This window comes from Ranitomeya variabilis, chromosome 8 (assembly GCF_051348905.1).
Source record: "Ranitomeya variabilis isolate aRanVar5 chromosome 8, aRanVar5.hap1, whole genome shotgun sequence".
NCBI classification, from domain to species: Eukaryota; Metazoa; Chordata; class Amphibia; order Anura; family Dendrobatidae; genus Ranitomeya; species Ranitomeya variabilis.
The window spans coordinates 6,745,940-6,763,620 of NC_135239.1; the positions used below are offsets into that span (position 1 = coordinate 6,745,940).

The following is a 17,681-nucleotide window of genomic DNA, read 5'->3' on the forward strand; positions in this document are numbered from 1 at the left end:
CAGGTCTAGATACAGGTACAGGTCTAGATACAGATACAGGTAGATACATGTACAGATACAGGTACAGATACAGGTCTAGATACAGGTACAGGTCTAGATACAGATACAGGTCTAGATACAGGTACAGGTCTAGATACAGATACAGGTACAGGTCTAGATACAGATACAGGTACAGGTCTAGATACAGATACAGGTACATGTACAGGTCTAGATACAGATACATGTACAGGTACAGATACAGGTCTAGATACAGGTACAGATACAGGTCTAGATACAGATACATGTACAGATACAGGTATAGATACAGATAGATACATGAACAGGTAAAGATACAGGTCTAGATACAGGTACAGGTCTAGATACAGATACATGTACAGGTACAGATACATGTACAGGTACCGATACAAGTACAGATACAGGTCTAGATACAGATAGATACATGTACAGATACAGGTACATGTACAGGTACAGATACAGGTCTAGATACAGGTACAGATACAGGTATAGGTACAGGTACAGATACAGGTCTAGATACAGGTACAGGTCTAGATACAGATACAGGTAGATACATGTACAGGTACAGATACAGGTACAGGTCTAGATACAGGTACAGATACAGGTACAGGTCTAGATACAGGTACAGGTCTAGATACAGATACATGTACAGGTACAGATACAGGTACAGGTCTAGATACAGGTACAGGTACAGGTCTAGATACAGATACATGTACAGGTACAGATACAGGTCTAGATACAGATAGATACATGTACAGGTACAGATACAGGTCTAGGTACAGATACATGTACAGATACAGGTCTAGATACAGATAGATACATGTACAGGTCTAGATACAGGTACAGGTCTAGATACAGATACAGGTAGATACATGTACAGGTCTAGATACAGGTACAGATACAGGTACAGGTCTAGATACAGATACATGTACAGATACAGGTACAGGTCTAGATACAGATACAGGTCTAGATACAGATACAGGTACATGTACAGGTAGATACAGGTCTAGATACAGGTACAGGTCTAGATACAGATACATGTACAGGTACAGATACAAGTACAGATACAGGTCTAGATACAGATAGATACATGAACAGATACATGTACAGATACAGGTCTAGATACAGGTACAGATACAGGTATAGGTACAGGTACAGGTCTAGATACAGATACAGGTAGATACATGTACATGTACAGGTACAGATACAGGTACAGGTCTAGATACAGGTACAGGTCTAGATACAGGTACATGTACAGGTACAGATACAGGTACAGGTCTAGATACAGGTACATGTACAGGTACAGGTACAGGTCTAGATACAGATAGATACATGTACAGGTACAGACACAGGTCTAGGTACAGATACATGTACAGATACAGGTCTAGATACAGATAGATACATGTACAGGTAAAGATACAGGTCTAGATACAGGTACAGGTCTAGATACAGATACAGGTAGATACATGTACAGGTCTAGATACAGGTACAGATACAGGTACAGGTCTAGATACAGATACATGTACAGATACAGGTACAGGTCTAGATACAGATACAGATCTAGATACAGATACAGGTACATGTACAGGTAGATACAAGTCTAGATACAGGTACAGGTCTAGATACAGATACATGTACAGGTACAGATACAGGTACAGATACAGGTCTAGATACAGATAGATACATGTACAGGTACAGATACATGTACAGATACAGATACAGGTACAGGTCTAGGTATAGGTACAGGTACAGATACAGGTCTAGATACAGGTATAGGTACAGGTCTAGATACAGATACATGTACAGATACAGGTATAGGTACAGATACAGGTCTAGATACAGGTATAGGTACAGGTACAGATACAGGTCTAGATACAGATATAGGTACAGATACAGGTCTAGATACAGGTATAGGTACAGGTACAGATACAGGTCTAGATACAGGTATAGGTACAGGTACAGATACAGGTCTAGATACAGGTATAGGTACAGGTCTAGATACAGATACATGTACAGGTACACATACAGGTACAGGTCTAGATACAGATACATGTACAGATACAGGTATAGGTACAGATACATGTACAGGTACAGATACAGGTACAGATACATGTACAGGTCTAGATACAGATACATGTACAGATACAGGTATAGGTACAGATACATGTACAGGTACAGATACAGGTACATGTACAAGGTACAGATACAGGTCTAGATACAGGTACAGGTCTAGGTATAAGTACAGATACAGGTACAGGTCTAGATACAGGAATAGGTACAGGTACAGGTCTAGATACAGATACATGTACAGGTACAGATACAGGTCTAGATACAGATACAGGTATAGGTACAGATACAGGTATAGGTACAGATACAGGTACATGCACAGGTACAGCTCCACTTTAGAGGCTGGGCGCCTTGTCGCTGCTTAGGCCATGTTCACACATTGTTACTGCTTTTTTTATGCAAATATAAAGATGCTTTTTACAATATCTAAAAAAGCGATGAGATTCCAGAACTCTGCACAAGATTGTTTTTTTTTCGTAACGGAATTGGAAAACCACAGCAGTCAGTTATTTCTGTGGTTTTGCAGTTTTTTTAGCCGTAGAAAGCAATAAGTACAAAAATGCAAAAACACTTAATAGTTTTTGGTGACAAAAGCCGGTACAGAAGAATGCGAGAGCCATTTACTTGTACAAGTTTCAGCCACGTCTTGTTTTCTCACACGAGCATTGAATCCAGCTTTTTTGTTCAGAATAGTCACTATTTTTTTTTAGACAAACTTTTTTCCCTCAAATAATTTGATCAATTTGCCCATTTTTCCCCAAACATGTTTTATGGTGTCACATATGTACCTTGTACTGTTCATACTTGCAAGGTAGAAGCAAAGCTGAACTTTGGGCTCCTGGAAAACGCAGCAAGGAAGGCAGCAAAGTCTGATTTTTGGCTCCAGCTTTTTAACTGCCAAGAGAGCAGGTTTTGGCTGTAGAAAAAAACATGTTAAATTAGCCTTAAGGTTACACCAAGGAAATAAAGTTGCACTAAGTTTCAGTTTGCAAACTTTATTTTAAGACCCCCTCATGGGGGCATGACTGCTCCAATAATACATGTGATCTACTGTGGACACATCCCTCCCAGTAACACGTTGGATGTGATCTACTGTGGACACATCCCTTCTAGCAATCCATGCTGGATGTGATCTACTGTGGACACATCCCTCCCAGTAACACATGTTGGATGTGATCTACTGTAGACACATCCCTCCCAGTAACATGTGTTGAATGTGATCTACTGTGGACACATCCCTCCCAGTAACACATGTTGAATGTGAGCTAATGTGGACACATCCCCCCCAAGTAACACATGCTGGATGTGATCTACTGTGGACACATCCCTCCCAGTAACACATGTTGGATGTGATCTACTGTGGACACATCCCTCCCAGTAACACATGTTGGATGTGATCTACTGTGGACACATCCCTCCCAGTAACACATGTTGGATGTGATCTACTGTGGACACATCCCTCCCAGTAACACATGTTGGATGTGATCTACTGTGGACACATCCCTCCCAATAACACATGTTGGATGTGATCTACTGTGGACACATCCCTCCCAGTAACACATGTTGGATGTGATCTACTGTGGAAACATCCCTCCCAGTAACACATGTTGAATGTGATCTACTGTGGACACATCCCTCCCAGTAACACATGTTGGATGTGATCTACTGTAGACACATCCCTCCCAGTAACATATGTTGAATGTGATCTACTGTGGACACATCCCTCCCAGTAACACATGTTGAATGTGATCTACTGTGGACACATCCCTCCCAGTAACACATGTTGGATGTGATCTACTGTAGACACATCCCTCCCAGTAACATATGTTGAATGTGATCTACTGTGGACACATCCCTTCTAGTAAGGCTACGTTCACATTTGCGTTGTGCGCCGCAGCGTCGGCGCCGCAGCGCACAACGCAAACAAAAACGCAGCAAAACGCATGCACAACGCTGCGTTTTGCGCCGCATGCGTCCTTTTTTTAATTGATTTTGGACGCAGCAAAAATGCAACTTGCTGCGTCCTCTGCGCCCAGACGCGGGCGCCGCAGCGACGCATGCGGCGCAAAACGCAAGTGCGACGCATGTCCATGCGCCCCCATGTTAAATATAGGGGCGCATGACGCGTGCGGCGACGCTGCGGCGCCCGACGCTGCGGCGCACACCGCAAATGTGAACGTAGCCTAACACATGTTGGATGTGATCTACTGTGGACACATCCCTCCCAGTAACACATGTTGGATGTGATCTACTGTGGACACATCCCTTCTAGTAATCCATGTTTTTCTGTGTGTTGTCCAAAAAAGAAAACAGACCGTGCTCGGCTGTGTCCCACGGATGTGAGAATGTCGTCTTACACAGACTCTACTGTAAAATGGTAGGAGATTTTCAATTTAGACCTTTTTAGAAGGCAGCAGCTCAGACCAAGCCCGACAGCTTGTAGGGGACACTGCACCTCTAGTGTCCCAATCTGTGTGCTGCACATTGCTCTTTATGCTGTAACGCTCTGAAGTGCAGCTTCCCAGCGCTTGTTCCCCATCTCCACCCTCCTCGGGCTCCTGTACAGACGGAGCTGTGAGAGAAGGAACGAGGGTCAGAGATGGAGGGAGAACAAGTACCCGGGGCACGCATCAGCATATCTGATTACAGGACAATTCCTGGCAAACACAGCAGCAGATACTGACACAGAAGGTACCATCTTTATTAGTGCAATGTCCACCACAAGGTGCTGTGCTTGGTTTGAACAGTCAGTTTGTGCTGACAGACCCAGCGAATGAAGAACATGATAATCCAGTGCAGCGGTGTCGGCGCCTTCAGTGCAGTTCCATCACTGCTCATGTGTCGGCCCCGGCGGTTCAGACATCACAATGAAGGTTTACATTATAGTCCTGGTTACGTGACGTGGAAGAATGGATAAGACCTAGAATAAGCCTCTCATTACTATCACTGCCTCTGTGACTGATGTGTGCGGCCTCCAGCACGGAGCAATCAGTGATTAGGAGAAATGTCAATGATTAATAATCCATTAGGGAGGATTCACCACAACATCCAGATCAATAGAAATTACATAAGTCAACGATCAACATTTCCTTAAAAAGATCAAGAGGCGCTCAACGTAATTACACCCACTTGTAATCATCACTTGGCGACATCGTGGTTGTCAGTGACAGGCGGTATACATTGTGTACATGGCGGCAGCGCTCAGTGACAGGCGGTATACATTGTGTATGTGGCGGCAGCGCTCAGTGACAGGCGGTATACATTGTGTATCTGGCGGCAGTGCTCAGTGACAGGCGGTATACATTGTGTACATGGCGGCAGCGCTCAGTGACAGGCAGTATACATTGTGTACGTGGCAGAAGTGCTCAGTGACAGGCGGTATACATTGTGTACATGGCGGCAGCGCTCAGTGACAGGCGGTATACATTGTGTACGTGGCAGAAGTGCTCAGTGACAGGCGGTATACATTGTGTACATGGCGGCAGTGCTCAGTGACAGGTGGTATACATTGTGTATGTGGCGGCAGTGCTCAGTGACAGGCGGTATACATTGTGTATGTGGCAGCAGTGCTCAGTGACAGGTGGTATACATTGTGTATGTGGCGGCAGTGCTAAGTGACAGGCGGTATACATTGTGTATGTGGCAGCAGTGCTAAGTGACAGGCGGTATACATTGTGTATGTGGCGGCAGCGCTCAGTGACAGGTGGTATACATTGTGTACGTGGCAGCAGTGCTCAGTGACAGGCGGTATACATTGTGTACGTGGCGGCAGCGCTCAGTGACAGGCGTTATACACTGGAAGTGGCGGCAGTGCTCAGTGACAGGCGGTATACATTGTGTACGTGGCGGCAGTGCTCAGTGACAGGCGTTATACATTGTGGAAGTGGTGGCAGTGCTCAGTGAGAGGTGGTATACACTGTGGAAGTGGCGGCAGTGCTCAGTGAGAGGTGGTATACACTGGAAGTGGCGGCAGTGCTCAGTGACAGGCGTTATACACTGTGGAAGTGGCGGCAGTGCTCAGTGACAGGCGTTATACACTGTGTATGTGGCGGCAGCGCTCAGTGAGAAGTGGTATACACTGTGGAAGTGGCGGCAGTGCTCAGTGACAGGCGGTATACATTGTGTACATGGCGGCAGTGCTCAGTGACAGGCGGTATACATTGTGTATGTGGCGGCAGCGCTCAGTGACAGGTGGTATACATTGTGTACGTGGCAGCAGTGCTCAGTGACAGGCGGTATACATTGTGTACGTGGCGGCAGCGCTCAGTGACAGGCATTATACACTGGAAGTGGCGGCAGTGCTCAGTGACAGGCGTTATACATTGTGGAAGTGGTGGCAGTGCTCAGTGAGAGGTGGTATACACTGTGGAAGTGGCGGTAGTGCTCAGTGAGAGGTGGTATACACTGTGGAAGTGGCGGCAGTGCTCAGTGAGAGGTGGTATACACTGTGGAAGTGGTGGCAGTGCTCAGTGACAGGCGTTATACACTGGAAGTGGCGGCAGTGCTCAGTGACAGGCATTATACATTGTGGAAGTGGCGGCAGTGCTCAGTGAGAGGTGGTATACACTGTGGAAGTGGTGGCAGTGCTCAGTGAGAGGTGGTATACACTGTGGAAGTGGCGGCAGTGCTCAGTGAGAGGTGGTATACATTGTGTACGTGGCAGCAGTGCTCAGTGACAGGCGGTATACACTGGAAGTGGTGGCAGTGCTCAGTGACAGGTGTTATACACTGTGGAAGTGGCGGCAGTGCTCAGTGAGAGGTGGTATACACTGTGGAAGTGGTGGCAGTGCTCAGTGACAGGCGTTATACACTGTGGAAGTGGCAGCAGTGCTCAGTGAGAGGTGGTATGCACTGTGGAAGTGGCGGCAGTGCTCAGTGACAGGCGGTATACACTGGAAGTGGTGGCAGTGCTCAGTGACAGGTGTTATACACTGTGGAAGTGGCGGCAGTGCTCAGTGAGAGGTAGTATACACTGTGGAAGTGGCAGCAGTGCTCAGTGACAGGCGTTATACATTGTGGAAGTGGCAGCAGTGCTCAGTGACAGGTGTTATACACTGTGGAAGTGGCGGCAGTGCTCAGTGAGAGGTGGTATACACTGTGGAAGTGGTGGCAGTGCTCAGTGACAGGCGTTATACACTGTGGAAGTGGCGGCAGTGCTCAGTGAGAGGTGGTATGCACTGTGGAAGTGGCGGCAGTGCTCAGTGACAGGCGTTATACATTGTGGAAGTGGCGGCAGTGCTCAGTGAGAGGTGGTATACACTGTGGAAGTGGCGGCAGTGCTCAGTGAGAGGTGGTATACACTGTGGAAGTGGCGGCAGTGCTCAGTGAGAGGTGGTATACACTGGAAGTGGCGGCAGTGCTCAGTGACAGGCGTTATACACTGTGGAAGTGGCGGCAGTGCTCAGTGACAGGCGTTATACACTGTGGAAGTGGCGGCAGTGCTCAGTGACAGGCGTTATACACTGTGGAAGTGGCGGCAGTGCTCAGTGAGAAGTGGTATACACTGTGGAAGTGGCGGCAATGCTCAGTGAGAAGTGGTATACACTGTGGAAGTGGCGGCAGTGCTCAGTGACAGGCGTTATACACTGTGGAAGTGGTGGCAGTGCTCAGTGACAGGCGTTATACACTGTGGAAGTGGCGGCAGTGCTCAGTGACAGGCGTTATACACTGTGGAAGTGGCGGCAGTGCTCAGTGAGAAGTGGTATACACTGTGGAAGTGGCGGCAATGCTCAGTGAGAAGTGGTATACACTGTGGAAGTGGCGGCAGTGCTCAGTGACAGGCGTTATACACTGTGGAAGTGGTGGCAGTGCTCAGTGACAGGCGTTATACACTGTGGAAGTGGCGGCAGTGCTCAGTGACAGGCGTTATACACTGTGGAAGTGGCGGCAGTGCTCAGTGAGAAGTGGTATACACTGTGGAAGTGGCGGCAATGCTCAGTGAGAAGTGGTATACACTGTGGAAGTGGCGGCAGTGCTCAGTGACAGGCGGTATACATTAAAAATATCACTTAAGACTTGTGCAACTTGGAGGCTAAAACACAAAAATAATCCTGTATCGAATTCTAACAAGGGAATTCTCCTAGGAGGACAACCAGCAATGACCGCTATTAGTGGTCCACCTGCCTGCATCCCCCCATATGTATGTCACTGTCTCAGACTATATTAATCAGGAGGTTCAGGATTAGGAATGATGGAGTTAATTGATGGCACATTAAGGAGATATTCTCCCCTACATACATTGCACTGTATGTAGCACTGCAGTGCCTTGAAGAAGTATTTGCACATCTAGAGGTGACAGTTTGCCCCTTTTTCTTTGCACACTCGCTCTGTGACATTGGATGGAGACGTCTGCGATCAGTACGGTATTTTTCACGTCTTGTCACAGATTCTCTGGGATTTGGGTCTGGACTGTGACTGTGCGGATCACACACAGAATATGCTCTGATATAAACCCTCCATTGTAGCTCTGGCAGGATCTATAGGGTCATTGTCCTGCTGGATGGTAAACCTACGCCCCAGTCTCAGGTCTTCTGTAGCTATAACAGGTTTTCCTCCAGGATTGCCCTGTATTTAGCTCCATCTTCCCATCAATTCTGAACAGCTTCCCTGCCCCTGTTGAAAAAAAGTCTCTCTACAGCAGGATTCTGCCACCACCATGTGTGATGGTGAGGATGGTGTTTTCAGAGTGATGTGCAGTGTTAGTTTTCTATCACACATAGTGTTTTGCATTTAGCTCACGAAGTTCTCGTTTGGTCTCATCTGGGCAGAACCCCTTCTTCCACATGCTCACTGTTTTCCCTACATGGCTTTCAAAAATGTCTTCTTGCCGCTCTTTCATAAAGGCCAGATTTTTGGAGCATACGACCAATAGCTGTCAGTGGACAGATGCTCCCCCTGAGCTGTGGATCTTTGCAGCTCTTCCAGTGACCATGGGCCTCTTGGCTGCTCCTCTAATTAGTGCTCTCCTTGCTTGAGATGTCAAGTTAGGTGGACGGCCATGTCTTGGCAAGTTTGCACTTTGTCCATACTCCTTCCATTTTTGGATGATGGATTGAACTTTGCTCCGTGAGATATTCAGAGCTTGGGCCATTTGTTTATAATGTAACCCTGCTTTATTCTTCTCCACAACTTTATCCTTGACATGTCTGGTGGGCTCCATGGTTTTCAAAATGCTGTTTGATCCCTAACGTTCTCAAACCGCTGAGGCCTTCGCAGAACAGCTATAGTCATACGGAGGATAAATTACACCCAGGTGGACACAATGTACTAAGTATGTGCCTTCTGGGGGTGATTGGTCACTCAGGATTTTATTTAGGGGACTACAGTGGGCTGAATAGAAATGCACCTCATAATTTTAAGATTTATATTTTTAAAATATTTAGTAAACCTTGTATCATTTACTTTACCCATCACAAATACTTATTAATTTGCATTGTATCACAGAAAATCTCAATAAAATACATTTAAGTTTGTGGATGTAACGTGAAAAAAAATTGAAAAGCTCACAGGGTATGAAGACTTCTTGCAGGTCCTGCCTATGGCGATAACTAAACCTGCACCCACAGCTTGTACAGCTGACGTAGGTATACTGGTTTCTGGGGATAACAGTAATGGACATTGGTCAGACCGTAAGGCCAGACAGGGTCTGGTCCCGATTGATGTAAAGTATTTGCCCCCTTTCCTTTTTATCATTTGCTATTTTCAGAGATACAATAGATCTTTATTTAGTATTTTTCACCGTCGCTCCAGACATAAAACACCATTTCTGTCCGTCTGGAATTTGGCAGCTGAGCGTGCGTCTTGGCTGACAACCCGGTGTAGGCTTCGCTAAACATCTTATTTAAAGCAGGATTGCATGAACACAAGCAACCCCTGGAGATTATGAGGCCGATAATATAACCTCACGTCTACAGGCATGACGGCTATGCTGCAAGACAAGAGAAATCGGCAAATTAAACCCGTTGAGTGGTCGTTATCTGCTGTCGCGTTTCATGTATTCTATCTGTCTGGTTATGTTCTATTACAGCGGTTGGCAGAGCCAAGGAGACCGTGCTCTTGCCGTACACATACGACAGGATATCCTCTGCTTCTAAACAAGGGCTTGTTTATTTAGGAAAAGGCTAAAACCCTGCGCCCTCATTGTCAATTACCGGAGGCTGCGGCTATTAATAGTGCTGAATGGCTCCGCGCTGGGCTATTCCTGGCCGCTGCAAGCCCCATCATACACAAGAATCTCTGCCTCATTTTCCACGGACTCGCGGACACTGAGCCGAGGGCCTGGCGAGGCCGCGATACAATCACACGTCCTCCTCTGTTCACATTACAGGGTCGTCCCCCCAAAACTGGTAAAATGAGTCCAGAGTGATTGGGGGGATTTCATCTGCTAGATGTCCCAGACTCCGGGAACGTTCATCATTTGCACCATATCTATTATGTATTTTACACCATTCCTGCGCCTTGTCTGACAAGTGGGCGTGGCTTCACCGGAGAGGGCATGGCCTAAAATGACACCTCTCAGGAAGCTAGCCAAGTAATAGACCAGACGGCCTATGAAGCAGCTGGACCCCGGTGATACACCGACGCGTTTCACATCTGAGTAACTAGACTATTGAATATTTGGGAAAAGCTGGGTGACAACCAATATGGCGTCTATCCCAGCTCCTCCATGAAGTTGTCAGCCATGGAGGACCGCACACAGCGGATCTGACAGCCATGGTTCGATGTATCGCTGTATAACGAGGACTGTCATTTCTTTCTACAGGGAACCTACTTGACTGCAGACCTAAAGAGGAACCCCGGGTCGTGATAACTTATGCATCTGCCTTGAGATGTATGTTCCTCCGACCGTCAGTAAACCCTCGCTGCTGCATTTCTGCCACCAGAGGCGCTGCAGTCGCGGTCTGTGACTAATGTCCTATTGTCATTAGGTGCAGATGATGATAATTGCAGATGATGCTCAGCTGTGGAGCTATGTGCAGAGCAGAGGGCACGGCCGGAGCGGGGGTGGATGGGGCTGTCAGGATCCGCAGGAGAGGCTTTCCTGCCGAGGAAGGCTCTTGACTTTTATTTATGGCCATCTTCAGTGCAGTCTTGCCCCGTCAGTCGCCACGTGGTTGGCATTAAGATCAGCATTGTTTTACAATAAACATCTTAATTAGCAGCAATTTGCATTTTTATTGCATGTTTCCATCACTGTTGGTCTCTGCCGCTGTCACCCGTATACTGAGTGCAGCATAATGAGGAGTTACAGTATATCACGGCTACGGTGTAGACATTGCACGTATAGATCCACTATATCACAACCCCGCCGGTATGATCTCGGCCGTCACTGCATTATCTTATGACCGAAATATAGGACTGGGGGCCAACGACTAGGGGCCAAGGACTGGGGGCCAACGACTGGGAGCCAATGACTGGGAGCCAAGGCTCTTCCCTGCTACTGCATGATTATATACAGGGATTAACCCCTGCAGTGCCAGGGAAACTTTCATTGTGAATCTTCAGGTTTCATCCTAACAATTGTGCTTTTATTTCTCTCCAGGTAAAAAGAAAGTGGCCCTGTTTGACAGCCAGGCCCCGATCTGCCCCATCTGCCAGGTCCTGCTGCGTCCCGGAGAGTTACAAGAACATATGGAGCAAGAGCTGGAGAAACTAATACAAGTCACCATCAGGTAAAAGGAAACCCTGGCTGGAGCCGTAGTGAGATGAAGGTCCACATCCAGTACAATTAATGGCGGAGAGCTGCTAGCCCGATAAACATTAGTCATCAGTGTATACCCAGTGAGCAGATGATCTGCAGATTGTCGATCATCCCGATGGCCAGATTACATGGGCAAATAACCAACCCACGGAGATCCTGTCCATCACCACCACGGGCGTGAGTCTCCACCTTGGTTATATTTCCAGGCTGCCATCACATAGACGATATTCTCGGTGCAGATGTATTGCATGTGTTGTGGTCTTTTCTGGCCACAGTCTCTGGTGGGGTGCATGTGATGGGGGCACACTGGGCCGGGATGGCCCGATTATCACAGGCGTCTCTGCTTCTGCGCAGACCCACTGTCTGTAGAGGTAATCTGGGGGTCTGCGTTTATGGAAAGACCCTTCTCTCATTTCTCCGCCTTTGACACCTTGTATGAGCATTTCAGACACAGAGTGTGTAATTGATGGCGTAATTTGGGTCTCGTCCAACCTAATAAAGAGCCGCAGCAAATTAGCCCACCGGTTTAAATGCAGAGAAGCAATTAGGGCCTCCAGAAAGCCATCAAGGAAGTGAGGGGCATGGAGGGAGCTGTGGTGCGAGGTAAGACGGTGAGGTGGCCGGGAGGAGGGCGAATCCTGGAGTTTAATGGGAAACAGGAAGAACCCTAAATCATACACCTGACACGTTTCCATTGTGATCCCGCTGACAAATGAAAAAGGATGGGGTTATTCCTTCAAGTGAGCGTGCGGTTAAGAAGGCGAGGGCCAGGCGATGGCCATGCTGCAATCAGCTCCTTAGCAGGCACAGGAGAATAAGAGCTCTCTATTAATTATTAAATAACGACCTGGGCCGCGCCATGATAGATAACATCCAATCTATTCCATGCATTGAGGCAATTGAAGCTAATCTACAGCAAAGGCCAGGGCTCTCTGTCACTTTCACTGGGGCATCTTTAACCACACGACGACTCCTGCATCGGATGGGAAGAGCTTCATTAACATCTAATGAGGTGCAGTGCGCGCCTTCATCCCGGTATTAGCCCCCGTCAGGGTGGAGATGAGCGCACGATGCACGCTAATAACCACCATAGTTACTGCTGTACAGACCGGGCCGGCAATGTTTCATTGCACATGACAGAGTTGATAAATAATCTTGCCACAAATTAGTTACAGTGTTGCGCTGGAAATTATTGAAATGTGGCACGTGTGGTCCATTTGTGTGAATAATAGGTTTAGGAAATCTGAAGATATGACCAATAACCAGTGAGTGACTGGTGAGAAAGCCGACCGTGCGGGTGCTAGTGGGGCGTGTGTGTGCCATACAGGCACCTTCCTCAGGACGCCCCTCGCTTTCCTCCAGCGTCGCTCGTCATCCTGGGCACCCCTCACTTTCCTCCAGCGTCGCTCGTCATCCTGGGCACCCCTCACTTTCCTCCAGCGTCGCTCGTCTTCCAGGACGCCCCTCACTTTCCTCCAGCGTCGCTCGTCTTCCAGGACGCCCCTCACTTTCCTCCAGCGTCGCTCGTCTTCCAGGACGCCCCTCACTTTCCTCCAGCGTCGCTCGTCTTCCAGGACGCCCCTCACTTTCCTCCAGCGTTGCTCGTCTTCCAGGACGCCCCTCACTTTCCTCCAGCGTCGCTCGTCTTCCAGGACGCCCCTCACTTTCCTCCAGCGTCGCTCGTCTTCCAGGACGCCCCTCACTTTCCTCCAGCGTCGCTCGTCTTCCAGGACGCCCCTCACTTTCCTCCAGCGTCGCTCGTCTTCCAGGACGCCCCTCACTTTCCTCCAGCGTCGCTCGTCTTCCAGGACGCCCCTCACTTTCCTCCAGCGTCACTCGTCTTCCAGGACGCCCCTCACTTTCCTCCAGCGTCGCTCGTCTTCCAGGACGCCCCTCACTTTCCTCCAGCGTCGCTCGTCTTCCAGGACGCCCCTCACTTTCCTCCAGCGTCGCTTGTCTTCCAAGACGCCTCTCACTTTCCTCCAGCGTCGCTCGTCTTCCAGGACGCCCATCACTTTCCTCCAGCGTCGCTTGTCTTCCAGGACGCCCCTCACTTTCCTCCAGCGTCGCTCGTTTTCCAGGACTCGCACTTTGCATATTCCATGTATAAATATTCTTTATTTCAGTCTCCGCTGTAAACTATAAAGCGTCCGCATGCTCCGTATCCTCCTCTGCTTCCCGGAGAGAAGGCGCCTGGTACACGGGACAGGCCGCAATTCACAAAAAAATCCTCCATATAAGATTATCCTGCTCTGTGCAACATGAAGACGTCGCGTGCCCGACTTCTCACCTTAATGCCCCTTTTCTGTCTCATGTTCAGTGATATAAATCAAGAAAAAGAAACAAACTGTTTTCTGTATTAAATGATACAAATGTCTTCAGGACCTTTTTTTATTTTTTTTTACTTAAAAACATGTATTTTTAGCTAAAAATCATATTTGTAATTGGGTTTAATTTGCTTTCTATATCCTCTGTGTGACACAGGCTATTGCTGGCTTCAGAATGAGGTAACTGAGAGTCTGTCAGTGAGGCTGTTTTTAAGGGGTGATTGTAATACTTCTTTCTGATGTACGACCACCGACCACATCAGAGTTGATCATAATTCAGCTTAGAGGAGCTCAGTATAAGACAGATAAGTGGATGCTCATATAGAGTTTTCTGGCGCAGACTTCAAGGGGATCCGCTCCAACATCCACATCAGTTTATTCCTCCGGTATGTGAAGCAGTTACTGATGTGGATTTTGGAGCAGATCTGATTCAAAATCCACATAACAAAACTTGCCGATTCTCCATTATCTCAATCTGCAGAAAGCAATGTGCAGGGAAACAAGAGCCTGCAAAAGCCAAACGCTGCAACATTTTAATAAAAACTCAAAAAAATTATTTTTAGCCTCAAATACATAAACTTAAGTAAAAATTACATTTATCCCTAGGTGTTCATGTCCTTTCACTGTGACACCTTAAACCTTGTAATCAGGATGACCATAAGCACTGAGGGACCTTACAGGTTTGAGAAAAATTATGGCAAAAAAATAAAAAGGAATGTAACCAAGTCACTCCATGTGAACAGACCCGAAAGGCAAAACTCCTCAATGATCTAATTCTACCCAACGACGTGACGCGTCCCAGACACCAAGAGGCGAGTGCACGGCCCCAGAAACCGTCCGTATCGGAGCAGCGTACCGCACAATGGTCCTGGACCGTCATTTCCCGGTCTGTGTTAGTTAATGTGTCTGAACTTTACTTTCACCCCCCGCTGTTCCAAAGTTAAAATTACCTGAAAGAAATCAGCACCCAGAGCTCGTTAAAATTAAAGAGCCTTTTTGAATATGAGGGGTGCGGGATTCTGCAGAGAGCGGGGGTCTCCCCAGGAGCAGAGGCGGCGTGCTCGGCATCTGTCGGAGAGACAGCCCTTGACAGCCGGCGTGTGGGGAGTGAAGGACGCTGGGTACGCCGCATGCAAATTTAATTTCAGAATCAGGGACTTTCTCTCCAAAGAGGGTTGTCGCCTCTGAGCCCTTCTCCTTGTTACATATGTAGCAGCCTCATTGAACCTGACATGTCAAATTCAGGCCATTTGTGCAAAACCTCCCTTTAATAATACCGTTTCATTTCCCTCAAATGAGACTTGAATGCATGTAAAATGGAAAAGGATATTTAAACTCTAACATTAGGCAGATGTGTGTTGCCAGGGGCCGAGTGAATATATGAGATTCTCAAGTACTTAGCACGTTGTAACTGCTCTCCTAGAATATGTCACCAATTGCATTATTTTCCTCCCAGCTCCCACTTTAAGCCAAAAATGGAAATTGAAAAAGGAAAAAAAAAAGGAAAAGGAAATTCACCGGCTGATTCTTTAACCCCTTAGACGCTGGAGAGAATGTAGATTATTTTTAAATGCTACTTTTCCTTACAGACCAGACATATTTAGGGCAAGTTCTCGCAACGCAAGTAGCTCCATTTCTTTATGTCTTCGTTACGTTTTGAAACCTTTTATTTGGGAGCAAAATTTTTGCTGAAAATTGTCCTTGACGGTCAGCAGCTCTAACTCAATGTAATCAGGATATCACACAGCAATGTAACAATTATCAACTGTGATAATTACAGTGAGCGACCGAGAAAATCGGAGAAATGAACCGGGCAATGATACAAGCAGCCGCCGGACTCTGTCTGATAATACAGCGGCTTATGGGGGACAGAGAATATTCCCAGCTCTTCCTACAAACACTAATACACATGATCACCAGACACGGGACTACACGGTGACCTGGGCCACAGACATGGGACTACACGGGACTACACGGTGACCTGGGCCACAGACACGGGAATACAGGGGACTACAAGGTGACCTGGGCCACAGACATGGGACTACACAGTGACCTGGGCCACAGACACGGGACTACAAGGTAACCTGGGACACAGATACGGGAATACACGGGACTACACGGTGACCTGGGCCACAGACATGGGAATACACGGGACTACAAGGTGACCTGGGCCACAGACATGGGAATACACGGGACTACACGGTGACCTGGGCCACAGACATGGGACTACAAGGTGACCTGGGCCACAGATACGGGAATACACGGGACTACACGGTGACCTGGGCCACAGACATGGGACTACAAGGTGACCTGGGACACAGATACGGGAATACACGGGACTACACGGTGACCTGGGCCACAGACATGGGACTACACGGTGACCTGGGCCACAGACATGGGACTACACGGGACTACAAGGTGACCTGGGCCACAGACATGGGACTACACAGTGACCTGGGCCACAGACACGGGACTACAAGGTAACCTGGGACACAGATACGGGAATACACGGGACTACACGGTGACCTGGGCCACAGACATGGGAATACACGGGACTACAAGGTGACCTGGGCCACAGACACGAGACTACAAGGTGACCTGAGACACAGATATGGGAATACACGGGACTACACGGTGACCTGGGACACAGACACGGGACTACAAGGTGACCTGGGACACAGATACGGGAATACATGGGACTACACGGTGACCTGGGCCACAGACATGGGAATACACGGGACTACAAGGTGACCTGGGCCACAGACATGGGACTACACAGTGACCTGGGCCACAGACACGGGACTACAAGGTAACCTGGGACACAGATACGGGAATACACGGGACTACACGGTGACCTGGGCCACAGACATGGGAATACACGGGACTACAAGGTGACCTGGGCCACAGACACGAGACTACAAGGTGACCTGGGACACAGATACGGGAATACACGGGACTACACGGTGACCTGGGACACAGACACGGGACTACAAGGTGACCTGGGACACAGATACGGGAATACATGGGACTACACGGTGACCTGGGCCACAGACATGGGAATACACGGGACTACAAGGTGACCTGGGCCACAGACATGGGAATACACGGTGACCTGGGCCACAGACATGGGACTACAAGGTGACCTGGGACACAGATACGGGAATACACGGGACTACACGGTGACCTGGGCCACAGACATGGGAATACACGGGACTACAAGGTGACCTGGGCCACAGACATGGGAATACACGGGACTACACGGTGACCTGGGCCACAGACATGGGACTACAAGGTGACCTGGGCCACAGACACGGGACTACACGGTGACCTGGGCCACAGACATGGGAATACACGGGACTACAAGGTGACCTGGGCCACAGATACGGGAATATACGGGACTACACGGTGACCTGGGCCACAGACATGGGACTACACGGTGACCTGGGCCACAGACACGGGACTACACGGTGACCTGGGCCACAGACATGGGACTACAAGGTGACCTGGGCCACAGACACGGGACTACAAGGTGACCTGGGACACAGATACGGGAATACACGGGACTACACGGT

The 17,681-nt window shown here is 48.3% G+C and overlaps 1 protein-coding gene and 1 long non-coding RNA gene across 6 annotated transcripts in view; one reads left to right on the forward strand and one right to left on the reverse strand.

Moving 5' to 3' along the window:
* Positions 1-17,681, forward strand: part of RNF220 (ring finger protein 220) — a 335,721-nt gene that overhangs the window by 203,803 nt on the left and 114,237 nt on the right. For all 3 annotated transcript variants that reach the window (XM_077277404.1, XM_077277403.1, XM_077277405.1), the window contains one exon: positions 11,624-11,753. In XM_077277404.1, coding sequence (XP_077133519.1) covers positions 11,624-11,753 — 130 coding nt within the window. The remainder of the gene's footprint in view (positions 1-11,623; positions 11,754-17,681) is intronic.
* LOC143788055 (uncharacterized) overlaps positions 1-17,681 on the reverse strand; it is a 71,458-nt gene that overhangs the window by 351 nt on the left and 53,426 nt on the right. For 2 of the 3 annotated variants that reach the window (XR_013218543.1, XR_013218542.1), the window contains one exon: positions 2,276-2,998. This is a non-coding gene — a long non-coding RNA (uncharacterized LOC143788055). Of the gene's footprint in view, positions 1-2,275; positions 2,999-17,681 lie in introns of those variants that run through there. The other variant, XR_013218544.1, reaches the window with a different exon arrangement.